The sequence below is a fragment of the Bos javanicus genome, chromosome 4 (assembly GCF_032452875.1).
Source record: "Bos javanicus breed banteng chromosome 4, ARS-OSU_banteng_1.0, whole genome shotgun sequence".
Taxonomy (NCBI): domain Eukaryota; kingdom Metazoa; phylum Chordata; class Mammalia; order Artiodactyla; family Bovidae; genus Bos; species Bos javanicus.
Genome location: NC_083871.1, coordinates 91,325,224 through 91,346,039, shown reverse-complemented (window position 1 = coordinate 91,346,039; position 20,816 = coordinate 91,325,224). Strand labels below are relative to the sequence as shown.

At 38.9% G+C, this 20,816-nt stretch overlaps 1 protein-coding gene across 5 annotated transcripts in view; it reads left to right on the top strand.

Annotated features, from left to right (window-relative positions):
* GRM8 (glutamate metabotropic receptor 8) overlaps positions 1 to 20,816 on the top strand; it is an 872,326-nt gene that overhangs the window by 754,443 nt on the left and 97,067 nt on the right. For all 5 annotated transcript variants that reach the window (XM_061414602.1, XM_061414603.1, XM_061414600.1 and 2 more), the window contains one exon: positions 625 to 1,566. In XM_061414602.1, the coding sequence (XP_061270586.1) occupies positions 625 to 1,566 (942 nt within the window). The remainder of the gene's footprint in view (positions 1 to 624; positions 1,567 to 20,816) is intronic.

Here is a 20,816-nt window from a genome sequence, read left to right as displayed (position 1 = left end):
TTCAATGGAAACATCATCATCAAGCTGTCTCACTCAGCATGGTCTTTTCCCCAGTGTGAAAATGCAAGGCTGAGGGGCATAAGTGAATCTGAATGTTAAACAGAGGCAAAACCATTCATATAGTTGTCACTATGGACACATGAGGAGTGTCAGAGATTAAAGTAGCTAGTTTTGCCATTTCCTTTCAAAATTGACACAGTGAGATTTGAATTTCCCCAAATATGGTAGAAAGACTTGATTCATTGTTCATATGTGTATTTATATCCTAGCCAGTATTTCAGGGCATTTATATCTGAGTTTAGCTCTAACAGGTTTCTTTCCATAGGACTTTTCTTTTTTTTTTTTTCCATTTTAAAGCTGTTTAGATCAATGCATCTTTCTCCAAATGTCAGATTGGTCAAAATCAAGGAGGTAAATGGAAAGTAATGACACTCATCAAGTTGATGATGTGAATGATTTATTGGCCCCAATCATTTAATACTTTCATAAAGTCAGGGAAAGAAACTCTGGGCTCTTATTATGGTAAACTGTCCTGTCAGCATTCAATGATTTATTACAAACCTGTGGCTAGGATTAGGATATTATAAATGGGGGGAAAATGGAAGGCTCATTAATATTTTATACCCACAGGTGGAAGACATGCAGTGGGCCAATAGAGAGCACACTCACCCGGCGTCGGTCTGCAGCCTGCCCTGTAAGCCCGGTGAGAGGAAGAAGACAGTGAAAGGAGTTCCTTGCTGCTGGCACTGCGAGCGCTGTGAAGGTTACAACTACCAGGTAGATGAGCTGTCCTGTGAACTCTGCCCTTTGGATCAGAGACCCAACGTCAACCGCACAGGCTGCCAGCTAATCCCCATCATCAAACTCGAGTGGCATTCTCCCTGGGCGGTGGTGCCTGTGTTCGTTGCCATCTTGGGAATCATCGCCACCACCTTTGTGATCGTGACCTTTGTCCGCTATAACGACACGCCTATCGTGAGGGCTTCGGGCCGCGAACTTAGTTACGTGCTCCTCACGGGGATTTTTCTCTGTTATTCAATCACCTTTTTGATGATTGCAGCACCAGATACCATCATCTGCTCCTTCCGGCGGATCTTCCTAGGACTCGGCATGTGTTTCAGCTATGCAGCGCTCCTGACCAAAACAAACCGAATCCACCGAATATTTGAGCAGGGGAAGAAATCTGTCACAGCACCTAAGTTTATCAGTCCTGCATCCCAGCTGGTGATCACCTTCAGCCTGATCTCCATCCAGCTCCTGGGAGTGTGTGTCTGGTTTGTTGTGGACCCACCACACATCATCATAGACTATGGAGAACAGAGGACTCTAGATCCGGAGAACGCCAGGGGAGTGCTCAAGTGCGACATCTCTGATCTCTCGCTCATTTGTTCACTGGGCTACAGTATTCTCTTGATGGTTACTTGTACTGTCTATGCCATTAAAACAAGAGGAGTTCCAGAGACTTTCAATGAAGCCAAACCCATTGGATTTACCATGTATACCACCTGCATCATTTGGTTAGCTTTTATCCCCATCTTTTTTGGTACAGCCCAGTCAGCAGAAAAGGTAAGAAATCCATTTGCCAATCGTTTTCCTGGATTTAATTTCTTCCTTTAGGATGTTTCCCCTTCTTTCTCATTGGCTCACTTATATTCTTCCAAGAATCCTGGTGTGTTATATATATGCAAGGTCGCTTTGCTCTGAATATTTGTAGACTGAAGCTGATTTTCCATGAAAAACCTTTTAATGTGTTTTCCTTGGTGAGGTTGAAGTATGACAGAGCTCACATCACTTTCTTGGTCCTTTCTTCCAGCTCTGTTATCAACTAACATAGATGTTATTTTCCAAATGTTAAAAGAGGAAAGGAGAAAGGGCAGACATGATTCAGAGGAGTGAGCTATGCCAGAGGTATCTCAATGCATGACAAATGCCTCCTTTTCTGGTTCTAATGTGACTCTGAAAGAAAGCTATTTCTTAATAATCATGATGGTTTTAATCATAGAAGCAAACTTCAACAATACAAAGAAATTAAATGGCTTAGTTCAATCTGAACCATCTTACTATGTCTCTTTAGTCTCCATTCTTATCGTTTTTCCATATGTAGAGGATGGTGGGGAGGGTTTAAGAAGCAATGGATAATTATATAATACAGTTTATATTTTTTTAGAAGTTGAAGATCATTTGAATTTCCCCAAATCATTTTATTTTGTTACTAATCTTCCATAAACTTCTCCATATAAAACACTGCATGTAAAGAACATCTGTGTTTGAAAGGAAATATGTGCTGAACTGGGTGTGTATGTATGTATGTATAGAAAAGCAGAGGATTAATGTTAACCATGAATTCAAGATTCGGGTGGTGTGCCGGAGACAGACAGCTTATAAAACAAAGGCAAATGCTACCGTTCTAAAGGGATAGCTCTTCAGCCTTAATTGTATACGAGAAAGTTCTTTCTTGGTGTAAAGATGTAAAGATTGTCCCATTCTCCATCATTAGAAGTCATGAGGAAGTCAAAACATCTGGGGTGGGGTTGGGAGTGGCGATTTTATTCCCTGGGTTCTAACATTCCAAGTAAGGTCCTGCATAACTCTTAAAATTTCAACTAATTCAGAGGAAAAATACTCAACAAGAGCATGGAGAGCTCATTAGTATGAGCATTCATCCCTTACTCAATCAATGTGGTCTTCAACTTTGAAAGATAAAAAACGTACTTCAGGAAATGTGCCAGTGAATAGAGCAACTTTGCCGTGGGTTCCAGACCGGTGACCTTTCTTGACTTGACTGATCTGATGGAAGTCCTTGAGAGTGGCAGGAAAGTAAAGTAAGACAGTTTGGGGCTCTAAACCTAACAACTAGAAAACATTATATTTTGGCATATGCAGATGGGAATCTATTAGGATCAAACTTGTAAATTTTACTTAGGAAGAAATTCGTGTCTCTGAAAGTTTATTAGATCTGTTTGGACATGGTTAGTTGGACTAGTCGGGAAAAACATTTTTCAGGGTCTGGAAATGTCCACATTATGTGAATTATTAATAACATCAATTTAAGTGGTACTTGTATTTGTGTTTGAATATATACTTCTTTTTTTAAATATATTGTTTTACCTGGAGAAAGCCAGAGAGAGTTTATTTTGCTTTCTTGTGGATAACAGATTTTTTCCGCTGTGCTGGGTCTTTGTTGTTGCTTGGACTCTTCTTTAGTTGCCGTGAGTAGGGGCTACTCTCTAGTTGGGGTACGCAGACCTCTCATTGTGGTGGCTTCTCTTGTTGCAGAGCACAGGCTCTAGGCACACGGACTTCAGTAGTTGTGGCTCCCGGACTCTAGAGCACAGGCTCAATAGTTGTGGCGTAGGCGGAACCCAGTTGGTCCACGACATGTGGGATCTTCCCCGATCACGGATTGAACCTTTGTCTTCTGCACTGGAACGCAAATTCTTTACCATTGAGCCAACAGGGAAGCCCAACAATAAATATATAACCAAACAAAATCTCCTGAGCTCTGACATCTAACTCCTTTTTTTTTTTGCTTTCACTCCCTTTACATTTTATAAATGACAACCTGCTCTTACTTTTCATGTTGTGACTTCAAGGGCTTGGGGAAGCAAATATAAGTGCATACAAGATGTTATTTCTATTCAGAGGACTCTTTCAGTGACTTGATTTTTAGAATAAATAAAATCATGGTCCTATATCAAGCTATTGAACACCTTCATAGTAATTCAAACACGGATCATGCTAAGTTTTTTTTTTAAGGTAATTGGAAAAAAAAAAAAAAGACCATTGAATCTCAGATCAGAAATTCTGCAGAGTTGCAGCTGTCCCCTGAGGAGCAGTGGTGGAGATAGTAAGAGACATTTCAGGATGAAATGGACACATGAACAAGTCAGGGGCTGGAGGCTGCCCAGTGCTGCAGGGACTATGGGAATTGTACCATTCCATCCAAGAACCTGGAGTTTATGTACATACTTATGGATGTATCAGTGCTTCCCGAGAGATGACTGAATACTAGCTAGCCAGAATTCCTTTTCCTCTTTTAGCTTTGTGGAATCATAGTAAGTCAAAGAAGCACAATGTAAGACCAATTTATAAAATATGCTAATTGGAATTGTTTTGTATTGATAATATGATTGAATGTGGAGATGACTGAAGCAATCAGGATGAAACACTAATTTTAGGAGTTTTCAGAACATTGGAAAGTGCTCAAATTGTTTAGTTAGGCTTGGAGATGCCTAATTTAGACCAGCTCTACATCAAGAGCTATTATATGATAAGTAGCTGAGATTTACTACTGAAGTATTTTGTATAATACACTTATGTGTCATCCTAACACTTCACATTCAAATTTGCCTCCTGCTATTCTCTGTCAAAGTATCTCTAATTATTCAAAACAATACACAAAATGTTTGAAACTGTTTATTTTTTTTTGCATTGCTAAAATTACTGACACAGATATTAAAAGTGAATAAAACATTTATATCTCTAAAGGCAGGCTTTCTCTAAGTTTTATTGACTTTGGAAGACCAAAGAGTGGGTCAGTTCTCCGCTCTCATTTATAATGCTCAGCCAGTTAACTCCGTGTTATCGGCTTGAAGTATTCACAACAGTCAGGCGGCACACACAGCCATTAATTCAGCAGATCCTTATTGAGCACTGTGGCCAGCATTGTGCTAATTATTGAGCCATGTCAGTCTGCTTCCCAGAGCCTTCCCTGTACAAAGGCCCAGCCTGGCTCCCAGCCGATGCCGTCTGACGCCTGCCAGCTCCAGCAAGTGCCAGGCTCAAGGGCAGGAGAAAATCAGGCTCAAGGGCAGGGGGAGGTGGTGAGGAGTCAGATGTGAGATGAGAAAGCCAAAAAAGAGCTATGCATCCTGTGACACAGAATTTATGATGTGGAAGATAGCAGAAGAGCAAAATTTCTTCCAGTATGCTTTGAATACTGGAAATGACAACCCACTCCAGTATTCTTGCCTGGAAAATTCCATGGACAGAGGGACCTGATGGGTTACAGTCAGGGTTGCAAAGAGTCAGACACGACTGAGCTACTAACACTAACATACCATGCATTGAATTCTGTTTCATAGAGACATATCTATAGGAGAAAACCCATCTAGCCACATAGGTCTCTCTGAAATTATTATAGAAGTAGGAATTAAAAGTAAAATTAGTTGAATAATTTAAACAGATGTTTTAGAAAATCTCTGAGTAAAATCAAGTTATAAAGGGATTTTTGTATCATTCATGAGGAAAGAAAGCTCTCTGAAGTATATCTTCATTCAATGACAAAACATCATTTAAATTTCCCCACATCCTTTTTCTTTCAGATTTTAAAATCAAGATGAATCATACTTTTTCCTAATACATTTTAGTGACATCATTTATTAGCTTTGTACCTAGTGCTGCATTCTACTAAATCATAGTTTAAATACACTTTTTTTTTTCTATAAAAAATCAGCCTGTGGGGAGGGGCGGAGACACTGAGGCATGGACAGGGACCAACGTGAACTTTCATAATTAGGTTGAAAAAACAAAAATTAAAAATATAATTAATGTAATAGTCAGGAAGAGAATACTCAAGGGTAGTTTAGGGTTGTTAGGATGGCAGAAATCTCTTACATACATATTTTACCATCTCTAATTGGGTTCACAAAGCCTAGATAATCAGACAAAGGTTATGACACTGCCAAGCTCCAAGGAACACAGTGCTTCAACCAGAGCATAGGGTGGAAACAAAACAAAATACCCTAAAGACAGGAAAGAAAATAAAGCTCCAAAGTGTCAAACAGCCCATATGTCCTGAACCAACCTTTCTTCCTTCACCTGGATGAGTCGTGCAGCCTCTATCTAGTAGCCTAAGTCAGAAACCTGGTGTTATGTTAGACCCCTCCATCTACCCACATTCACCCCTTTATTTCCTCTTCTCGCCTTCAAATGTCATCCTTTATTAATTCATGGAGGGCAACTTGTGTCTGTCTGATGTATATCTGAATGAATACATCTCTTAACATTACACATTACATTCATGTAATATGCTCTCGACAAATGCCTATTGAATGAGGGAATGGAGTGCCTTCCTTGCACATTAATAACATGATATAATAATAAAAATGCTTGCTTGTTATTTTATTATTTAAGTTAGAGCATGCCATAATGGTAACTTTATATAGTGATCATATTGTGATTCCCATTATAACTTTTTTTTCCTGAAAAATATTTTTCCTTGAATGATGGGCCAAGTGCATTTCTTTAAAAATTTTTGTCAGTATCACTTATTGTGATATAGGACTGCTAAATATTTAGGGAGAAATATAAAAAGGAATTCTTAAAGTTGTCCTTAGTTCTGTCTAAAATGCACAAATCAAAGGAGAATTGATGCTGTTTTCCCAGATGCTTTTTGCATGACAAAAGCATTTCCCTTATGCTTCCACTCAGTCTGTTGATAAGAGCAGAAGAGGGCAGGGATGCAGAGGTGATGAGTGGAGACAGGAAGAGTGTGAACTCTGGAGTGGGAGGATGTGGGTTCAAATTCTGAAGCTCTGCTGAATTAGCTGAGAAAATGCAGTGAAGTGGCTCCATTTGTGCAGATAGGAATACATTCCCTGGAGAATGCAAACACAGATATAAAGCAACATGAAGCATTTGCCTGCCATCTGTGCCCAGCCCTATTCATAAACTAAGGCAGACTTGACTTCGTACCATCTAGGAAAGGGCAGGAAGGTGATTGACTTAAAAAAATCCTCTCATCCCATTATGGTATGTTTTTGTATTAATAGATACCTCATGGTAGTTTTGAGGAGGGCATGGCAACCCACTCCAATATTCTTGCCTGGAGAACCTCATGGACAGAGGAGTCTGGCAGGCTATAGTCCATAGGGTCGCAAAGAGTTGGACACTACTGAAGTGACTCAGCACACACACAAGCATGGTAGTTTTGCTGAGAGTTAAATGCTATGAGTCACAAGATGTATTTAGCACATGATAGGCAATCAACAGAAGTTGGCTGTATTTCATGAGGGCAGAAATCATATTTTATCTTGCTCACTATCATATCCTTGACACCTAGCATAAAACGGCTTGGAATGGGTTCTCCAGAAATATTTGTTTAATGATTAAATGCATTTAAAATTATCCAGATAATTGCATTAATTTCTCCAGCCATTTAGACCATGTCTGTGGAGCATCCCAACCAGATGTACTTTTTCAAACACAGGTAAATCACATAAGATTGCCTGAGGGTAAATCACATAAGATTACAGAAGTTAAGAATCTTTAGGACTAGAAGAGAGAGAAAAGAGTGTTGTTGCTCTGAGGCAATATGTAACTGCTTTCATATATTCAGCAGAAAATACTAGAAGAAAGGCAAGTGTCATCAGAAACTGGTTGCTAAAATACTTGGGTTAAAACTGAAAAGTGAATAACTCTAACAAGAGTTGTGCGAGGTGGTTCTGAAAACAATGATAAAGTCCCTGCTTTGAGAAGTAATACAGATGAGAAAAAACAGCCTGAAAACCTGAGCTAAGAGTGTCAATATAACCTAGACAGCAATGGAAGTAATTTTCAGAGGAGATCAGACCAACCATAACTGTCTCCTAACTTTTTCTCCATTTCTGTGGAAAGAAAGGAAGGAAAACAGTGATCAGTATCCATCTTGTGTGTCTGCAATTATCATTAACTTTACAGAGTTTTCTTTCCTTGTTCACTTACAGTCATTTGAAGCTGATTCCTTTAAAGGTTTCACAGTGTCCCACATTACAGAACAATTTCAGGTGTTATGGGAGATTCTGTCTAATCAAGATTAATCATACCAGCTTGTTACAGCCAACTCTGAAAGGAAAAAAAGAGAGAGAGAAACAAACAAAAAAGGCTGGAAAAGAAAACATTTATGGTAGCTCATTTATGCATTTGCTAGTGGCTCAGTCTGTTAAGAATTTGCCCTGCAATGCGGGAGACCCGGGTTCCATTCCTGGGTTGGGTAGATCCCCTGGAGAAGAGAACGGCAACCCACTCCAGTGATCTTGCCTGGAAAATTCCATGGACAGAGGAGCCTGGCAGGCTACAGTCTATGGGTCACAGAGAGTCAGACACGACCGAGTGACTAACACACACTTTACACACTCAGTAAAAATGATATACTTGTGAAGATATAGAAGAAAGAAATGAAATTGAGGAGATTCTGAGGCACACTGTGTGTGCTAAGTTGCTTTGGTCGTGCCTGACTCTGTGCAACCCCGTGGACTGTAGCCCGCCAGGCTCCTATGTCCCTGGGATTCTCCAGGCAAGAATACCGGAGTGAGTTGCTATGCCCTCCTCCAGGGGATTTTCCCAACCCAGGGATTGAACTCACCTCTCTTATGTCTCCTGCACTGTTAGGCAGGTTTTTTACCAGTACCACCACCCAGGAAGCCCCAAGGCACAATGTAAGCAAGCCTAACATTCTAGAAAAGACTGCCATAGCCAGGCTTACTACTTTTTTTTTTTCCCCCATTTGTTCTGCATATTACTGCTGCAAAATATTACCAACTTAGACATGTAGGGAAACTCATTGTAGGGGTGCCTATTTTATTAGATGCCAAAAAGAAATATTTGTGCAATGAACCTAGCCTAGATTCCATGATCCCACTTTTTTGGGTGGCTTAGAGGAAGCTGTGTGGTTTGGGGCTACTTAATTTAAGCATTTGGCTATTGGCGAGGTTTGCACCTCCATCTTTCTCTTTTTTAATTGAAATTGAGTTTACAAAACTTTGAATTTTCTATGTCCATTACAATAAATTATTAATTAACACTTAAATAGTCAACCTGGAAGTTTAGTCTTCAAGCTTGCATATCTCACTAAAATGGTTTAGCTTTCTTAATATCTTTGAAATGCTGGAGAACTAGATTTGATTTAGCCCCAAATGTGAATATTTTCTGAGATATAGTGACCATGACTTTATTTCAAAATGTTTAGCAGGAATGCCATACAGACTTATTTTTTTCTCTATAGGCAGAACTTTAATGACAACCCAGACTGTTGATGGTACAGAATGCAGTGACTAATTTACTTATGTAACTTCAAATTGCATTTTCCATGATTCAGTAGCTGCTTATATCTCATGGAGCACACAGGGTGCCAGGAAGAGCAGATTGCAAGCAAATAGTTCCTTTTGGCTGTAACCATATATCCATTTTTATGTTGGGAAGTTTTTTACAGTCTCTAAATGCAGTATCACATGGATTGGTACCATCCACCTCATAGTGCAGAGAAATAGTTAACCAAATATTAGTATAAATTCCAGGCTATTTAAAGCAAATGCAAAGCAGACTTATGTGCATCATTTAAAGAAATATCAAAAAATAGTCTGGTTTCTGGTTCAAGATATTACCTGGCACAAATATATGTAAGACTCTTGAGAGTCCCTTGGACTGCAAGGAGATCCAACCAGTCCATTCTGAAGGAGATCAGCCCTGGGATTTCTTTGGAAGGAATGATGCTAAAGCTGAACTCCAGTACTTTGGCCACCTCATGTGAAAAGTTGACTCATTGGAAAAGACTCTGATGCTGGGAGGGATTGGGGGCAGGAGGAGAAGGGGACGACAGAGGATGAGATGGCTGGATGGCATCACTGACTCGATGGACGTGAGTCTGAGTGAACTCCGGGAGTTGGTGATGGACAGGGAGGCCTGGCGTGCTGTGATTCATGGGGTCGCAAAGAGTTGGACATGACTGAGCGACTGATCTGATCTGATCTGATATATATATTTCCTCTAAGGTGATAATGAAATGAAAAAAAAGAAAGAGAGAAAAGGAAACTAAAATAAAGGAAGAAAAGAGAGATGGGAGAGAGAAAGAAGGAGGAAGAGGCGGAGGGAGACAGAGAGATCATTACCTTTTCTGAGAAATTGTGGATTTAGTTCCAGACCACCACAATAAAGCAAGTCACCTAGATTTTTCTTTTTTTGTTTCCCAGTGCATATAAAAGTTCTGTTTATACTATAGGCTATTATCTTTGCAGTATTGTCATATCTAAAAAAATGTTTATTACTTAATTAAAAATACTTTATGGCTAAAACATGCTGTCATCTGAGCCTTGGGCTAATCATGTCTTTTGGTTGGTAGAAGGTCTTGCCTTGATGCCAAGGGCTGCTGGATAATCAGGGTAGTGGCTGATGAAAATTGGGGGTAGGCGATGGCAATTTCTTAAAATAAGACAGCAGTGAAATTTGCCTCATTGATTGACTCTTCCTTTCAATGCTGTTTGATAGCATTTAATCCAGGGTAGAACTTCTTTCAAAATGGGAGTCAATCCTCTCAAACCCTACTGCTGTTTTATCAATTAAATTTATGTAATATTCTAAATCTTTTGCTGTCATTTCAACAAGCTTCACAGCATCTTCACTAACAGCAGATCCTATTTAAGAAATCACTTTCTTTGCTCATCCATAAGAAACAACTCCTTAGCCATTAAAGTTTTATTGTAAGAGTGCAGCAATTCATTCACCTCTTCAGGATCCATTTCTGTTTTTTTTTTTTTCTTAATTTTTATTTTCAGTACATTAAATTAAGTCATGTACATGACTAAAAAAATTACATTTTTTCCTTTTTAACAAAGTATAACATAAAAAAACCCCAAAACAGAATACTTGACATTTACAATTCAAAATCAAATCAAATTAGAATATTAAATATTTATAAAACTACATCTTTTAAAAGCACTTACAAAATTACATGCAATTTTATAGAAATGGCATAAAAGAATGTCTCAAAAATGGGAGAATTTTCCTTTAGTCCTAAAAAGAAAATATGTCCAATACAAGCTGTGAAGATTCTTGAGTATACGAGGACTTCAGTTTCAGCACCAAAGTCAAAGACAGGCCCCACTTCTAATTCCACTGCTCCTGCTATATCCACCTCATCTCTAGCTATTTTCTCCACTGAAGTCTTGGACACCTCCAATTCTTCTATGAGAACTGGAACCAACTTCTTCCATGTTCCTCTTAATGTTGGTATTTTGACCTATTCCCATAAATCATGAATGTTCTTGATGGTATCTACGGTGGTCCTTTTCAGAAGCTTTTCAATTTGTTTTTTCCAGATGCATCAGAAGAATTATTATCTACAGCAGCTATAGCCTTATAAAATATATTTATTTTTTAAAATATAAATTTATGTATTTCAGTTGGAGGCTAATTACTTTACAAGACTGTAGTGGTTTTGCTATACATTGACATGAATGCACCACAGGTGTACACGTGTTCCCCATCCTGATCCCCCCTCCCACTTCCCTCCCCATCCCATCCCTCTGGGTCATCCCAGTGCACCAGCCCCGAGCATCCTGTATCATGCATTGAACCTGGACTGGTGATTTGTTTCACATATGATAATATACATGTGTCAATGCCATTCTCCCAAATCATCCCACCCTCGCCCTCTCCAACAGAGTCCAAAAGACTGCTCTATACATCTGTGTCTCTTTTGGTGTCTTGCATACAGGGTTATCCTTACCATCGTTCTAAATTCCATATATATGTGTTATTATACTGTATTGATGTTTTTCTTTCTGGCTTACTTCACTCTGTATAATAGGCTCCAGTTTCATACACCTCATTAGAACTGATTCAAATGTATTCTTTTTAATGGCTGAGTAATACTCCATTGTGTATATGTACCACTGCTTTCTTATCCATTTGTCTGTTCATGGACATCTAGGTTGCTTCCATGTCCTGGCTATTATAAACAGTGCTGCAATGAACATTGGGGTACACATGTCTCTTTCAATTCTGGTTTCCTTGGTGTGTATGCCCAGCAGTGGGATTGCTGGGTCATATGGCAGTTCTATTTCCAGTTTTTTAAGGAATCTTCACACTGTTCTCCATAGTGGCTGTACTAGTTTGCATTCCCACCAGCAGTGTAAGAGGGTTCCCTTTTCTCCATCTCCAGCATTTATTGCTTGTAGACTTTTGGATAGCAGCCATTCTGACTGGCATGAAATGGTACCTCATTGTGGTTATATTTTTATATAAAATATAGTTCATAAATAATAAGACTTGAAAGTGAAAGTTTAGTCACTCAGTCGTGTCCGACTCTTTGCAACCTCATGGACTGTAGACTACTAGGCTCCCCCGTCCACGAGATTTTCCAGGCAAGAGTACTAGAGTGGGTTGCTATTTCCTTCTCTAGAGGATCTTCCTGACCCAGGGATCAAACCTGGGTCTCCCACATTGTAGGCAGACACTTTACTGTCTGAGCCACCAGGGAAGTCAGGGAATAAGACTTGAAACTCAAAATAATTCCTTGATTCATGGGTTGCAGAGTGGATGTTGTGTTAGCAGGCAAGAAAATAACATTAATTAACATAATAATCATTGTACATCTCCATCAGAGCTCTTGGGTGACCAGTTTTATTGTCAATGAGCAGTAATATTTTCAAAGGAATCTTTGTTTCTGAGCAGTGGGTCTCTATAATCTGCTTAATATTCAATAAACCATGCTGTAAACAGATTTTCTGTCATCCAGAATTTGTTCTATTTACGGAGCACAGGCAGAGTAAATTTAGCATAATTCTTAAGGATTTTTACAATGGCAAATGAGCATTGGCTTCAAATTAAAGTCACCAACTGCATTAGTACTTAAAAGAGAGTCAGTATGTGCTTTGAAACTTTGAAGCCAGGCATTGACTTCATGTCTCTAGTTATGAAAGATACCTAGATGACATTTTCCAATATAAGGTTGTTTTGTCTACACTGAAAATGTGTTTTTTTATGTAGCCACCTTTATTAATTATCTGAAATGCATCTTCAGAATAAATTGCTACAGTTTCTACATCAGTACTTGGTGCTTCACCTTGCACTTGATGTTATGGAGATGACTTCTCTTCTTACACCTCATGCACCAGCCTCTGCTATCTTCAAACTTTGCTTCTGCAGCTTCCTCACTTCTCTGAGTATTAAATGAATATAAGAGAGTTAAAAACTTGCTCTGAATTAGGCCTTGGCTTAAGGAAATGTTGTGGCTCTTTTGATTTTCTATGGAGGCCACAAAAACTTTTTCCCTATTAGTAATTAGGCTGTTTCACTTTCTTTTCATTTATGTATCCACTGGAGTAGCATTTTAATTTCCTTCAAGAATTTTTCTGTCGCATTCACGACTTGGCTAATTGTTTAGCATAAGAGACCTGCTTCTGATCTGTCTTGGCTTTTGACACACCTTCCTCACTAGGTTTATATTTCTTGTTGTTGTTCAGTCATTCATTCATGTCTGACTCTTTGCAACCCCATGGACTGCACCACCACACCAGGCTTCCCTGTCCTTCACTATCTCCCAGACTTTGCTCAAACTCACGTCCATTGAGTTGGTGATGCCATCCAACCATTTCATCCTCTGCCATCTTCTCCTCCTGCCTTCAATCTTTCCTAGCATTAGGGTCTTTTCCAATAAGTTGGCTTGTCCCATCAGGTGGCCAAAGTATTGTATTTCTAGCTTGATTTAAAGTGAGAGACTTGCAACTCTTCCTTTCTCTTGATCATGTAGAGACCATTATAAGGTTATTAATCGGCCTAATTTCAGTATTGTTGTGTCTCATGGAATAGGAAAGTCCAAGAAGAAGGAAAAAAAAAATAGGAGAATAGCTAACCTTGTAGGTGAAGCAGTCAGACATATTACTATTGTTCAGTTGCTAAATCCTCTCTGACTCTGCCACTCCATGAACGGCAGCACACCAGGCTCCTCTGTCCTCCACTGTCTCCCGGAGTCTACTCAAATTCATATACATTGAGTCGGTGATGCTATCTAACCATTTCATCCTCTGCCACCCCCTTTTCTTTTTGTCTTCAATCCTTCCTAGCATCAGAGTTTTCTCCAGTAAGTTGGCTTCTCTTATCAGGTGGACAAAGTATTGGAGCTTTGGCTTCAGCAACAATCTTTCCAATGAATATTCAGGGTTGATTTCCTTTAGGATTAATTGGTTTGTTCTCATTGCAGTCCAAGGGACTCCCAAGAGTCTTTTCTCACACCACAACTCAAAAGCATCAATTCTTCAACACCCAGCCTTCTTTATGGTCCAATTCTTAAATCTATACATGACTTCTGGAAAAATCATAGGTTTGACTGTTTAGACCTTTATCGGAAAAATGATGTCTCTGCTTTTTAATATTCTGTCAAGGTTTGTCATAGCTTTCCTTCAAAGGAGCAAGCATATTTTTATTTCATGGCTGCAGTCACCATCCACAGTGATTTTGGAGTCTAAGAAAATACAATCTGTTACTGCTTCCTCTTTTCCCCCCTTCTATTTGACATGAAATTATGGGACTAGATGTCATGATCTTATTTTTTTAATGTTGAGTTTCAAGCCAGCTTTTTCCTTTTTTCCACTTTATTTTATTTATTTATTTATTTTAATTGGAGGTTAATTACTTTATAATATTGCATTGGTTCTGCCACACATCAACATGAATCTGCCACGGGCATACACATGTTCCCCATCCTGAACCCCCCTCCCACTTCCCTCCCCGTACCATCCCTCCGGGTCATCCCAGTGCACCAGCCCCAAGGATCCTGTATCAAACCTGGACTGGCGATTTGTTTCTTATATGATATTATACATGTTTCCATGCCATTCCCCCAAATCATCCCACTCTCTCCCTCTCCAACAGAGTCCAAAAGACTGTTCTATACATCTGTGTCTCTTTTGCTGTCTTGCATACAGGGTTATCCTTACCATCTTTCTAAATTCCATATATTTGCGTTAGCATAGTGTATTGGTGTTTTTCTTTCTGGCTTACTTCACTCTGTATAATAGGCTCCAGTTTCATCCACCTCATTAGAACTGATTCAAATGTATTCTTTTTAATGGCTGAGTAATACTCCATTGTGTATATGTACCACAGCTTTCTTATCCATTTGTCTGCTGATGGACATCTAGGTTGCTTCCATGTCCTGGCTATTATAAACAGTGCTGCGATGAACATTGGGGTACACGTGTCTCTTTCAATTCTGGTTTCCTTGGTGTGTATGCCCAGCAGTGGGATTGCTGGGTCATATGGCAGTTCTATTTCCAATTTTCTAAGGAATCTCCACACTGTTCTCCATAGTGGCTGTACTAGTTTGCATTCCCACCAACAGTGTAAGAGGGTTCCCTTTTCTCCACACCCTCTCCAGCATTTATTATTTGTAGACTTTTGGAGAGCAGCCATTCTGACTGGCGTGAAATGGTACCTCATTGTGGTTTTAATTTGCATTTCTCTGATAATGAGTGATGTTGAGCATCTTTTCATGTGTTTGTTAGCCATCTGTATGTCTTCTTTGGAGAAATGTCTGTTTAGTTCTTTGGCCCATTTTTTGATTGGGTCATTTATTTTTCTGGAATTGAGCTGCAGGAGTTGCTTATATATTTTTGAGATTAGTTGTTTGTCAGTTGCTTCATTTGCTATTATTTTCTCCCATTCTGAAGGCTGTCTTTTCACCTTGCTTAGAGTTTCCTTTGTTGTGCAGAAGCTTTTAAGTTTAATTAAGTCCCATTTGTTTATTTCTGCTTTTATTTCCAATATTCTGGGAGATGGGTCATAGAGGATCCTGCTGTGATATATGTCGGAGAGTGTTTTGCCAATGTTCTCCTCTAAGAGTTTTATAGTTCCTGGTCTTAAATTTAGATCTTTAATCCATTTTGAGTGTATTTTTGTGTATGGTGTTAGAAGTGTTCTAGTTTCATTCTTTTACAAGTGGTTGACCAGTTTTCCCAGCACCACTTGTTAAAGAGATTGTCTTTTTTCCATTTTATATTCCTGCCTCCTTTGTCAAAAATAAGGTGTCCATATGTGCGTGGATTTATCTCTGGGCTTTCTATTTTGTTCCATTGATCTATATTTCTGTCTTTGTGACAGTACCATACTGTCTTGATGACTGTGGCTTTGTAGTAGAGCCTGAAGTCAGGCAGGTTGATTCCTCCAGTTCCATTCTTTCTTAAGATTGCTTCAAGCCAGCTTTTTCATTCTCCTCTTTCATCCTCATCAAGAGGCTCATTAGTTCCTTTTTACTTTCTTCCATTAGAGTGGTATCTTGCATATCTGAGATTGTTGCTATTTCTCTCAGCAGTCTTGATTCCAGCTTGTGATTCATCCAGCCCAGCATTTCCTAGGATGTACTCTGCATATAAGTTAAATAAGCAGGGTGGCAATTTACAGCCTTGTCATACTTGTTGCCAATTTTGAACCAATTAGTTGTTCCATGTCTGGTTTTATCTGTTGTTTCTTGACATGCATACAGTTTTCTTAGGAAACAGGTGAAGTGGTTTGGTACTCCCATCTCTTTAAGAATTTTCCACAGTTTGTTGTGATCCACACTGTCATAAGGTTTAGTGTAGTCAATGAAGCAGAGGTAGATATTTTTCTCAACTCCCTTGCTTTCTCCATGATCCAACAAATGTTGGCAATTTGATCTCTGATTACTTTACTTTTCTAAATCCAGTTTGTACATCTGGAAATTCTCAGTTCACACACTGCTGAAGCCTAGTTTGAAGGATTTTAAGCATAAATGTGCTAGCGTGTGAAATGAGCACAGTTATACAGTAGTTTGAACATTCTTTGCATTGCCATTCTCTGGGATTGGAATGTAAACTGACATTTTGCAGTTCCATGTGGCATTGCTGAGGTTTCAAAATTGGCTGAAACATTGAGTACAGCACTTTAACAGCATCATCTTTTAGGATTTGAAATAACTCAACTGGAATTCCATCACCTCCACTAGCTTTGTTTATAATAATGCTTTCTAGTGCCTGCTTGAGTTCACACTACAGGATGTCTAGCTCTATAGGTGCTGCTGCTGCTAAGTCGCTTCAGTCGTGTCCGACTCTGTGCGACCCCATAGACGGCAGCCCACCAGGCTCCTCCATCCCTGGGATTCTCCAGGCAAGAACACTGGAGTGGGATGCCATTTCCTTTTCCAATGCGTGAAAGTGAAAAGTGAAAGCAAAGTCACTCAGTCGTGTCCGACTCTTTGCGACCCCATGGACTGCAGCCTACTAGGCTCCTCTGTCCATGGGATTTTCCAGGCAAGAGTACTGGAGTGGGTTGCCATCCATTGCCAGTGACTACCAATTGTGCAATTGTGGTTATCATTAAGACTTTTTTTTTTTTTTTGGTATAGTTCTTCTGTGTATTCTTGCTACCTCTTAATCTCTTCTGCTTCTGTTATGTTCTTACCATTTCCGTCCTTTATCATGCCCATCCTTATATGAAATATTCCTTTGATATCTCCAGTTTTCTTGAAAAGCTCTCCAGTCCTTCCTATTCTATTGTTTTTCTCTATTTATGTGCTTTGTTGATTTAAGGAGGCATTCTTATCTCTCCTTGCTATTCTCTGGAAGTCTGCATTCAGTTGGGTATATCTTTCCCTTTCTCTCTTGCCTTTCACTTCTCTTTCTTTTCTCCACTATGTGTAAAGCCTCCCTCAGACAAGCACTTTGTCTTCTTGCATTTCTTTTTCTTTGGTATGATAGTAGTTACTGCCTCCTGTACAATGTTATGAACCTACATCCATAGTTCTTTAGGAATTCTGTCTACTAGATCTAATCCTTTCAATCTATTCATTACATCCACTGTAAGGGATTTGGCTTAGAACATACATGAACGGCCTAAGGTTTTCCCAACTTTCTTCAATTTAAGCCTGAATCTTGAAATAGGGATCTCTTGATATGAGCCACAGTCAGCCCCAGGTCTTGTTTTTCCTGACTACATAGAGCTTCTCCATCTTTGACTGCAAAGAACATAATCAATCTGATTTCAGTATTGACCTCCTGGCGATGTCCATGTGTAGAGTCATCTCTTGAGTTGTTGGAAAAAGGGTGTTTGCTATGGCTCGCATATTCTCTTGAGAAAACTCTGTTAGCCTTTGCCCTCCTTCATTTTGTACTCTAAGGCCAAACTTGACTTTTATTCTGGTATTTCTTCACCTTGTACTTTTGCGTTCCAGTCCCCCTATGATGAAAACAGCACTTTTTTTGGTCTTAGTTCTAGAAGGTGTTGTTGGTCTTCATAGAACTGGTCAACTTCAGATTCTTCATCATCAATGATTGGGGCATAGACTTGGGTTACTTTGTGGTTGAATGGTTTGCCTCGGACACAAACTGAAATAATTTTGGACTCCAAGTACTGTATTTTGGACTCTTTTGCTGACTATGAGGGCTACTCGTTTCTTCTAAGTAATTCTTGCCCACAGTAGTAGATATAATGGTCATCTGAATTAAATTTGTTCCTGTCCATTTTGGTTCATTGATTCCTAAGTCATCAATATTCAATTTTGCCTTCTCCTGCTTGACCGTGTCCAATTTATTTTGATTCATGAACCTAACATTCCAGATTCCTATACAATATTGTTCTTCACAGCATTGGACTTGACTTTCACCACCAGACATGTCCACAACTGAGTGTCATTTCTGCTTTGCTCACCTGCTTCATTTTTTCTGGCTCTATTAGTAATTGTCCTTCACTCTTCCCCAGTATCATATTGGAAATCTTCTGACCTCAGGTGCTCATCTTCTGATGTCATATCTTTTTGCCTTTTTTTCATACTGTTTATAGGGCTCTCCAGGCAGGATTATTGGAGTGGTTTGCTATTTCCTCCTCCAGTGTGCCATGTTTTGTAGAACTCTTTACTATGACCTGTCCTTCTTGGGTGACCCTGCATGGCATGGTTCAGAGCTTCACTGAGTAACACGAGCCCCTTCGTCATGGACAAGAGTGTGATCCATGAAGGGGTCGGACACATACATGTATCTATATAAACTGACTGTCTTATACAGATGTAGTTCATGATGTAAGACAATTTAAAAAAGTAACATCATAGATCACCATAAAAATAATAGTGAAAAAGTTGAAAATATTGCAAAAATTATCAAAATGTGACACAGAAACATGAAATGAGAAATTACTGTTGGAAAAATGGTGCCGATATACTTGTTTGATACGGGGTTGCCACAAACCTTCAATTTCTAAAAAATGCAATATCTGTAACTTTAATGAAATAAAGACCAGTAGAACAGGGTATGTCTATATATTTTTGGAGCCAACATTAGGTAAAACAATTTGAGTAAATCCTGAAAAATAAATGTTGAATGAATCTGATTTATAGAGAAATTAAAAGAGGGAAAGCACAGCTCAAGAGATATAAATTATTCTTACTACAAAAATCTCAATAAATTTCTAAACCTAAAGTTAACATAAGGACTTGAAACAGGCCTTGGAGGGGCCACCAGGAAATTTATTTTAAAAGCTGAATTTTAAAATACATGGGCTAGTTGATCCTTCAATTCTCCTTAAATGAAGAGAGTGAAAGTGAAAGTCACTCAGTCCTGTCTGACTCTTTGCAACCCCTTGACTATACAGCCCATGGAATTCTCCAGGCCAGAATACTGGAGTGGGTAGCCTTTCCCTTCTCCAGGGGGTCTTCCAAACCCAGGGATCGAACCCAGGTCTCCCACATTGCAGGTGGATTCTTTACCAGCTGAGCCACAAGGGAAGCCCAAGAATACTGGAGTGTGTGGCCTATCCCTTCTCCAGGGGATCTTCCTGACCCAGGAATTGAACTGGGGTCTCCTGCATTGCAGGCAGATTCTTTACCAACTGAGCTATGAGGGGAGCCCAAATGAAGAGAGAATGTAGGTTAAAAGTACAAAATTCTCCTCTGAAAAATAGAGCTTATCTGACATGGAATTATCTTATGCTTCTAGTATGGGGATGAGGCATTCAAAAGAAAACAGTAGAATTTAAACTAATTTTATTCCAGAGAGACATAGACAGGTGGAAAATAGGAAATGCAGCTTCTAGGATAGAAATATGATAAATTTCTACACTTTTAGCATAAATTTCTCCAGGGATAGGTCCTCAGTCTGCTCACTTGTCTGTATCCATGCATCTTTAAGAGAAGTCAGTCAGGTGAAACTAATTTATATGGGTCCATAGTCTGCCCATCCATCCAAGAAAATGCAACCTACCAGTAATCCTTATGAATCAACCTGGCTCTTTAATTATAATCATACATCAACAGCCAAAGATGTCACGATAGCAAGAAGAGAACCAATAGTGTAATTTAAAAGGAAAACAGACACACACACACACACAATAAAAAAACAAAGCCAAAAGAGATTCAGAAAATATAAGATAATTTTTAAAAAATAGAATTTTAATTAACATTCTAAGAAATAATCAACAGAATATTGAACATATACATATGCACATGTGTATGGTAGCTGTGGAAAAGATCAAAGGTCGATCAGAAGATAAGAAAATGACCCTAGAGATAAAAATTAGGAGCATGAAAATAAAAAGCTGAACATCTTCAATATGAGGTGGCTAGGGCTAAAGACCAGAGTGATAATCTGGAGGGTAAAATAAAAGGCAAAAAGTGAAAAAAAAAAAAAAAAAGGAAAGCATGAGGAACACTTAGAACACATTGAACATACACCCAGGATTCCTACATATATCTAATAAATGTCTGAGAAAAAGAGAACAAGCAGGAGAAGAAATGATCTACAAAAATAACAAGAAAAATTTCACAAAATAAAGATAGGCAGTTCTTAAAATTGAAAGAGCCACATATCTTAGTACAATTTTCTAACCAAGATAAATTTCTAAGAGATTTTTTGGGGGGAAGAGGTTGGGAAATTAATCCTATAAGTAATGGAAATTGGACCTCATATGCCTTCCTAGATTCTAGAAGGCAGTGAGTCTAGACTTTCTGAGGGAAAAATATTTTAAACTTACCATTATAGAACCAGCCAAATTATCAATCAATGTAAGGTTAAAAATAAATTTGGTTCAGAAAATCTGGTGTCTACACAGCTTATGTA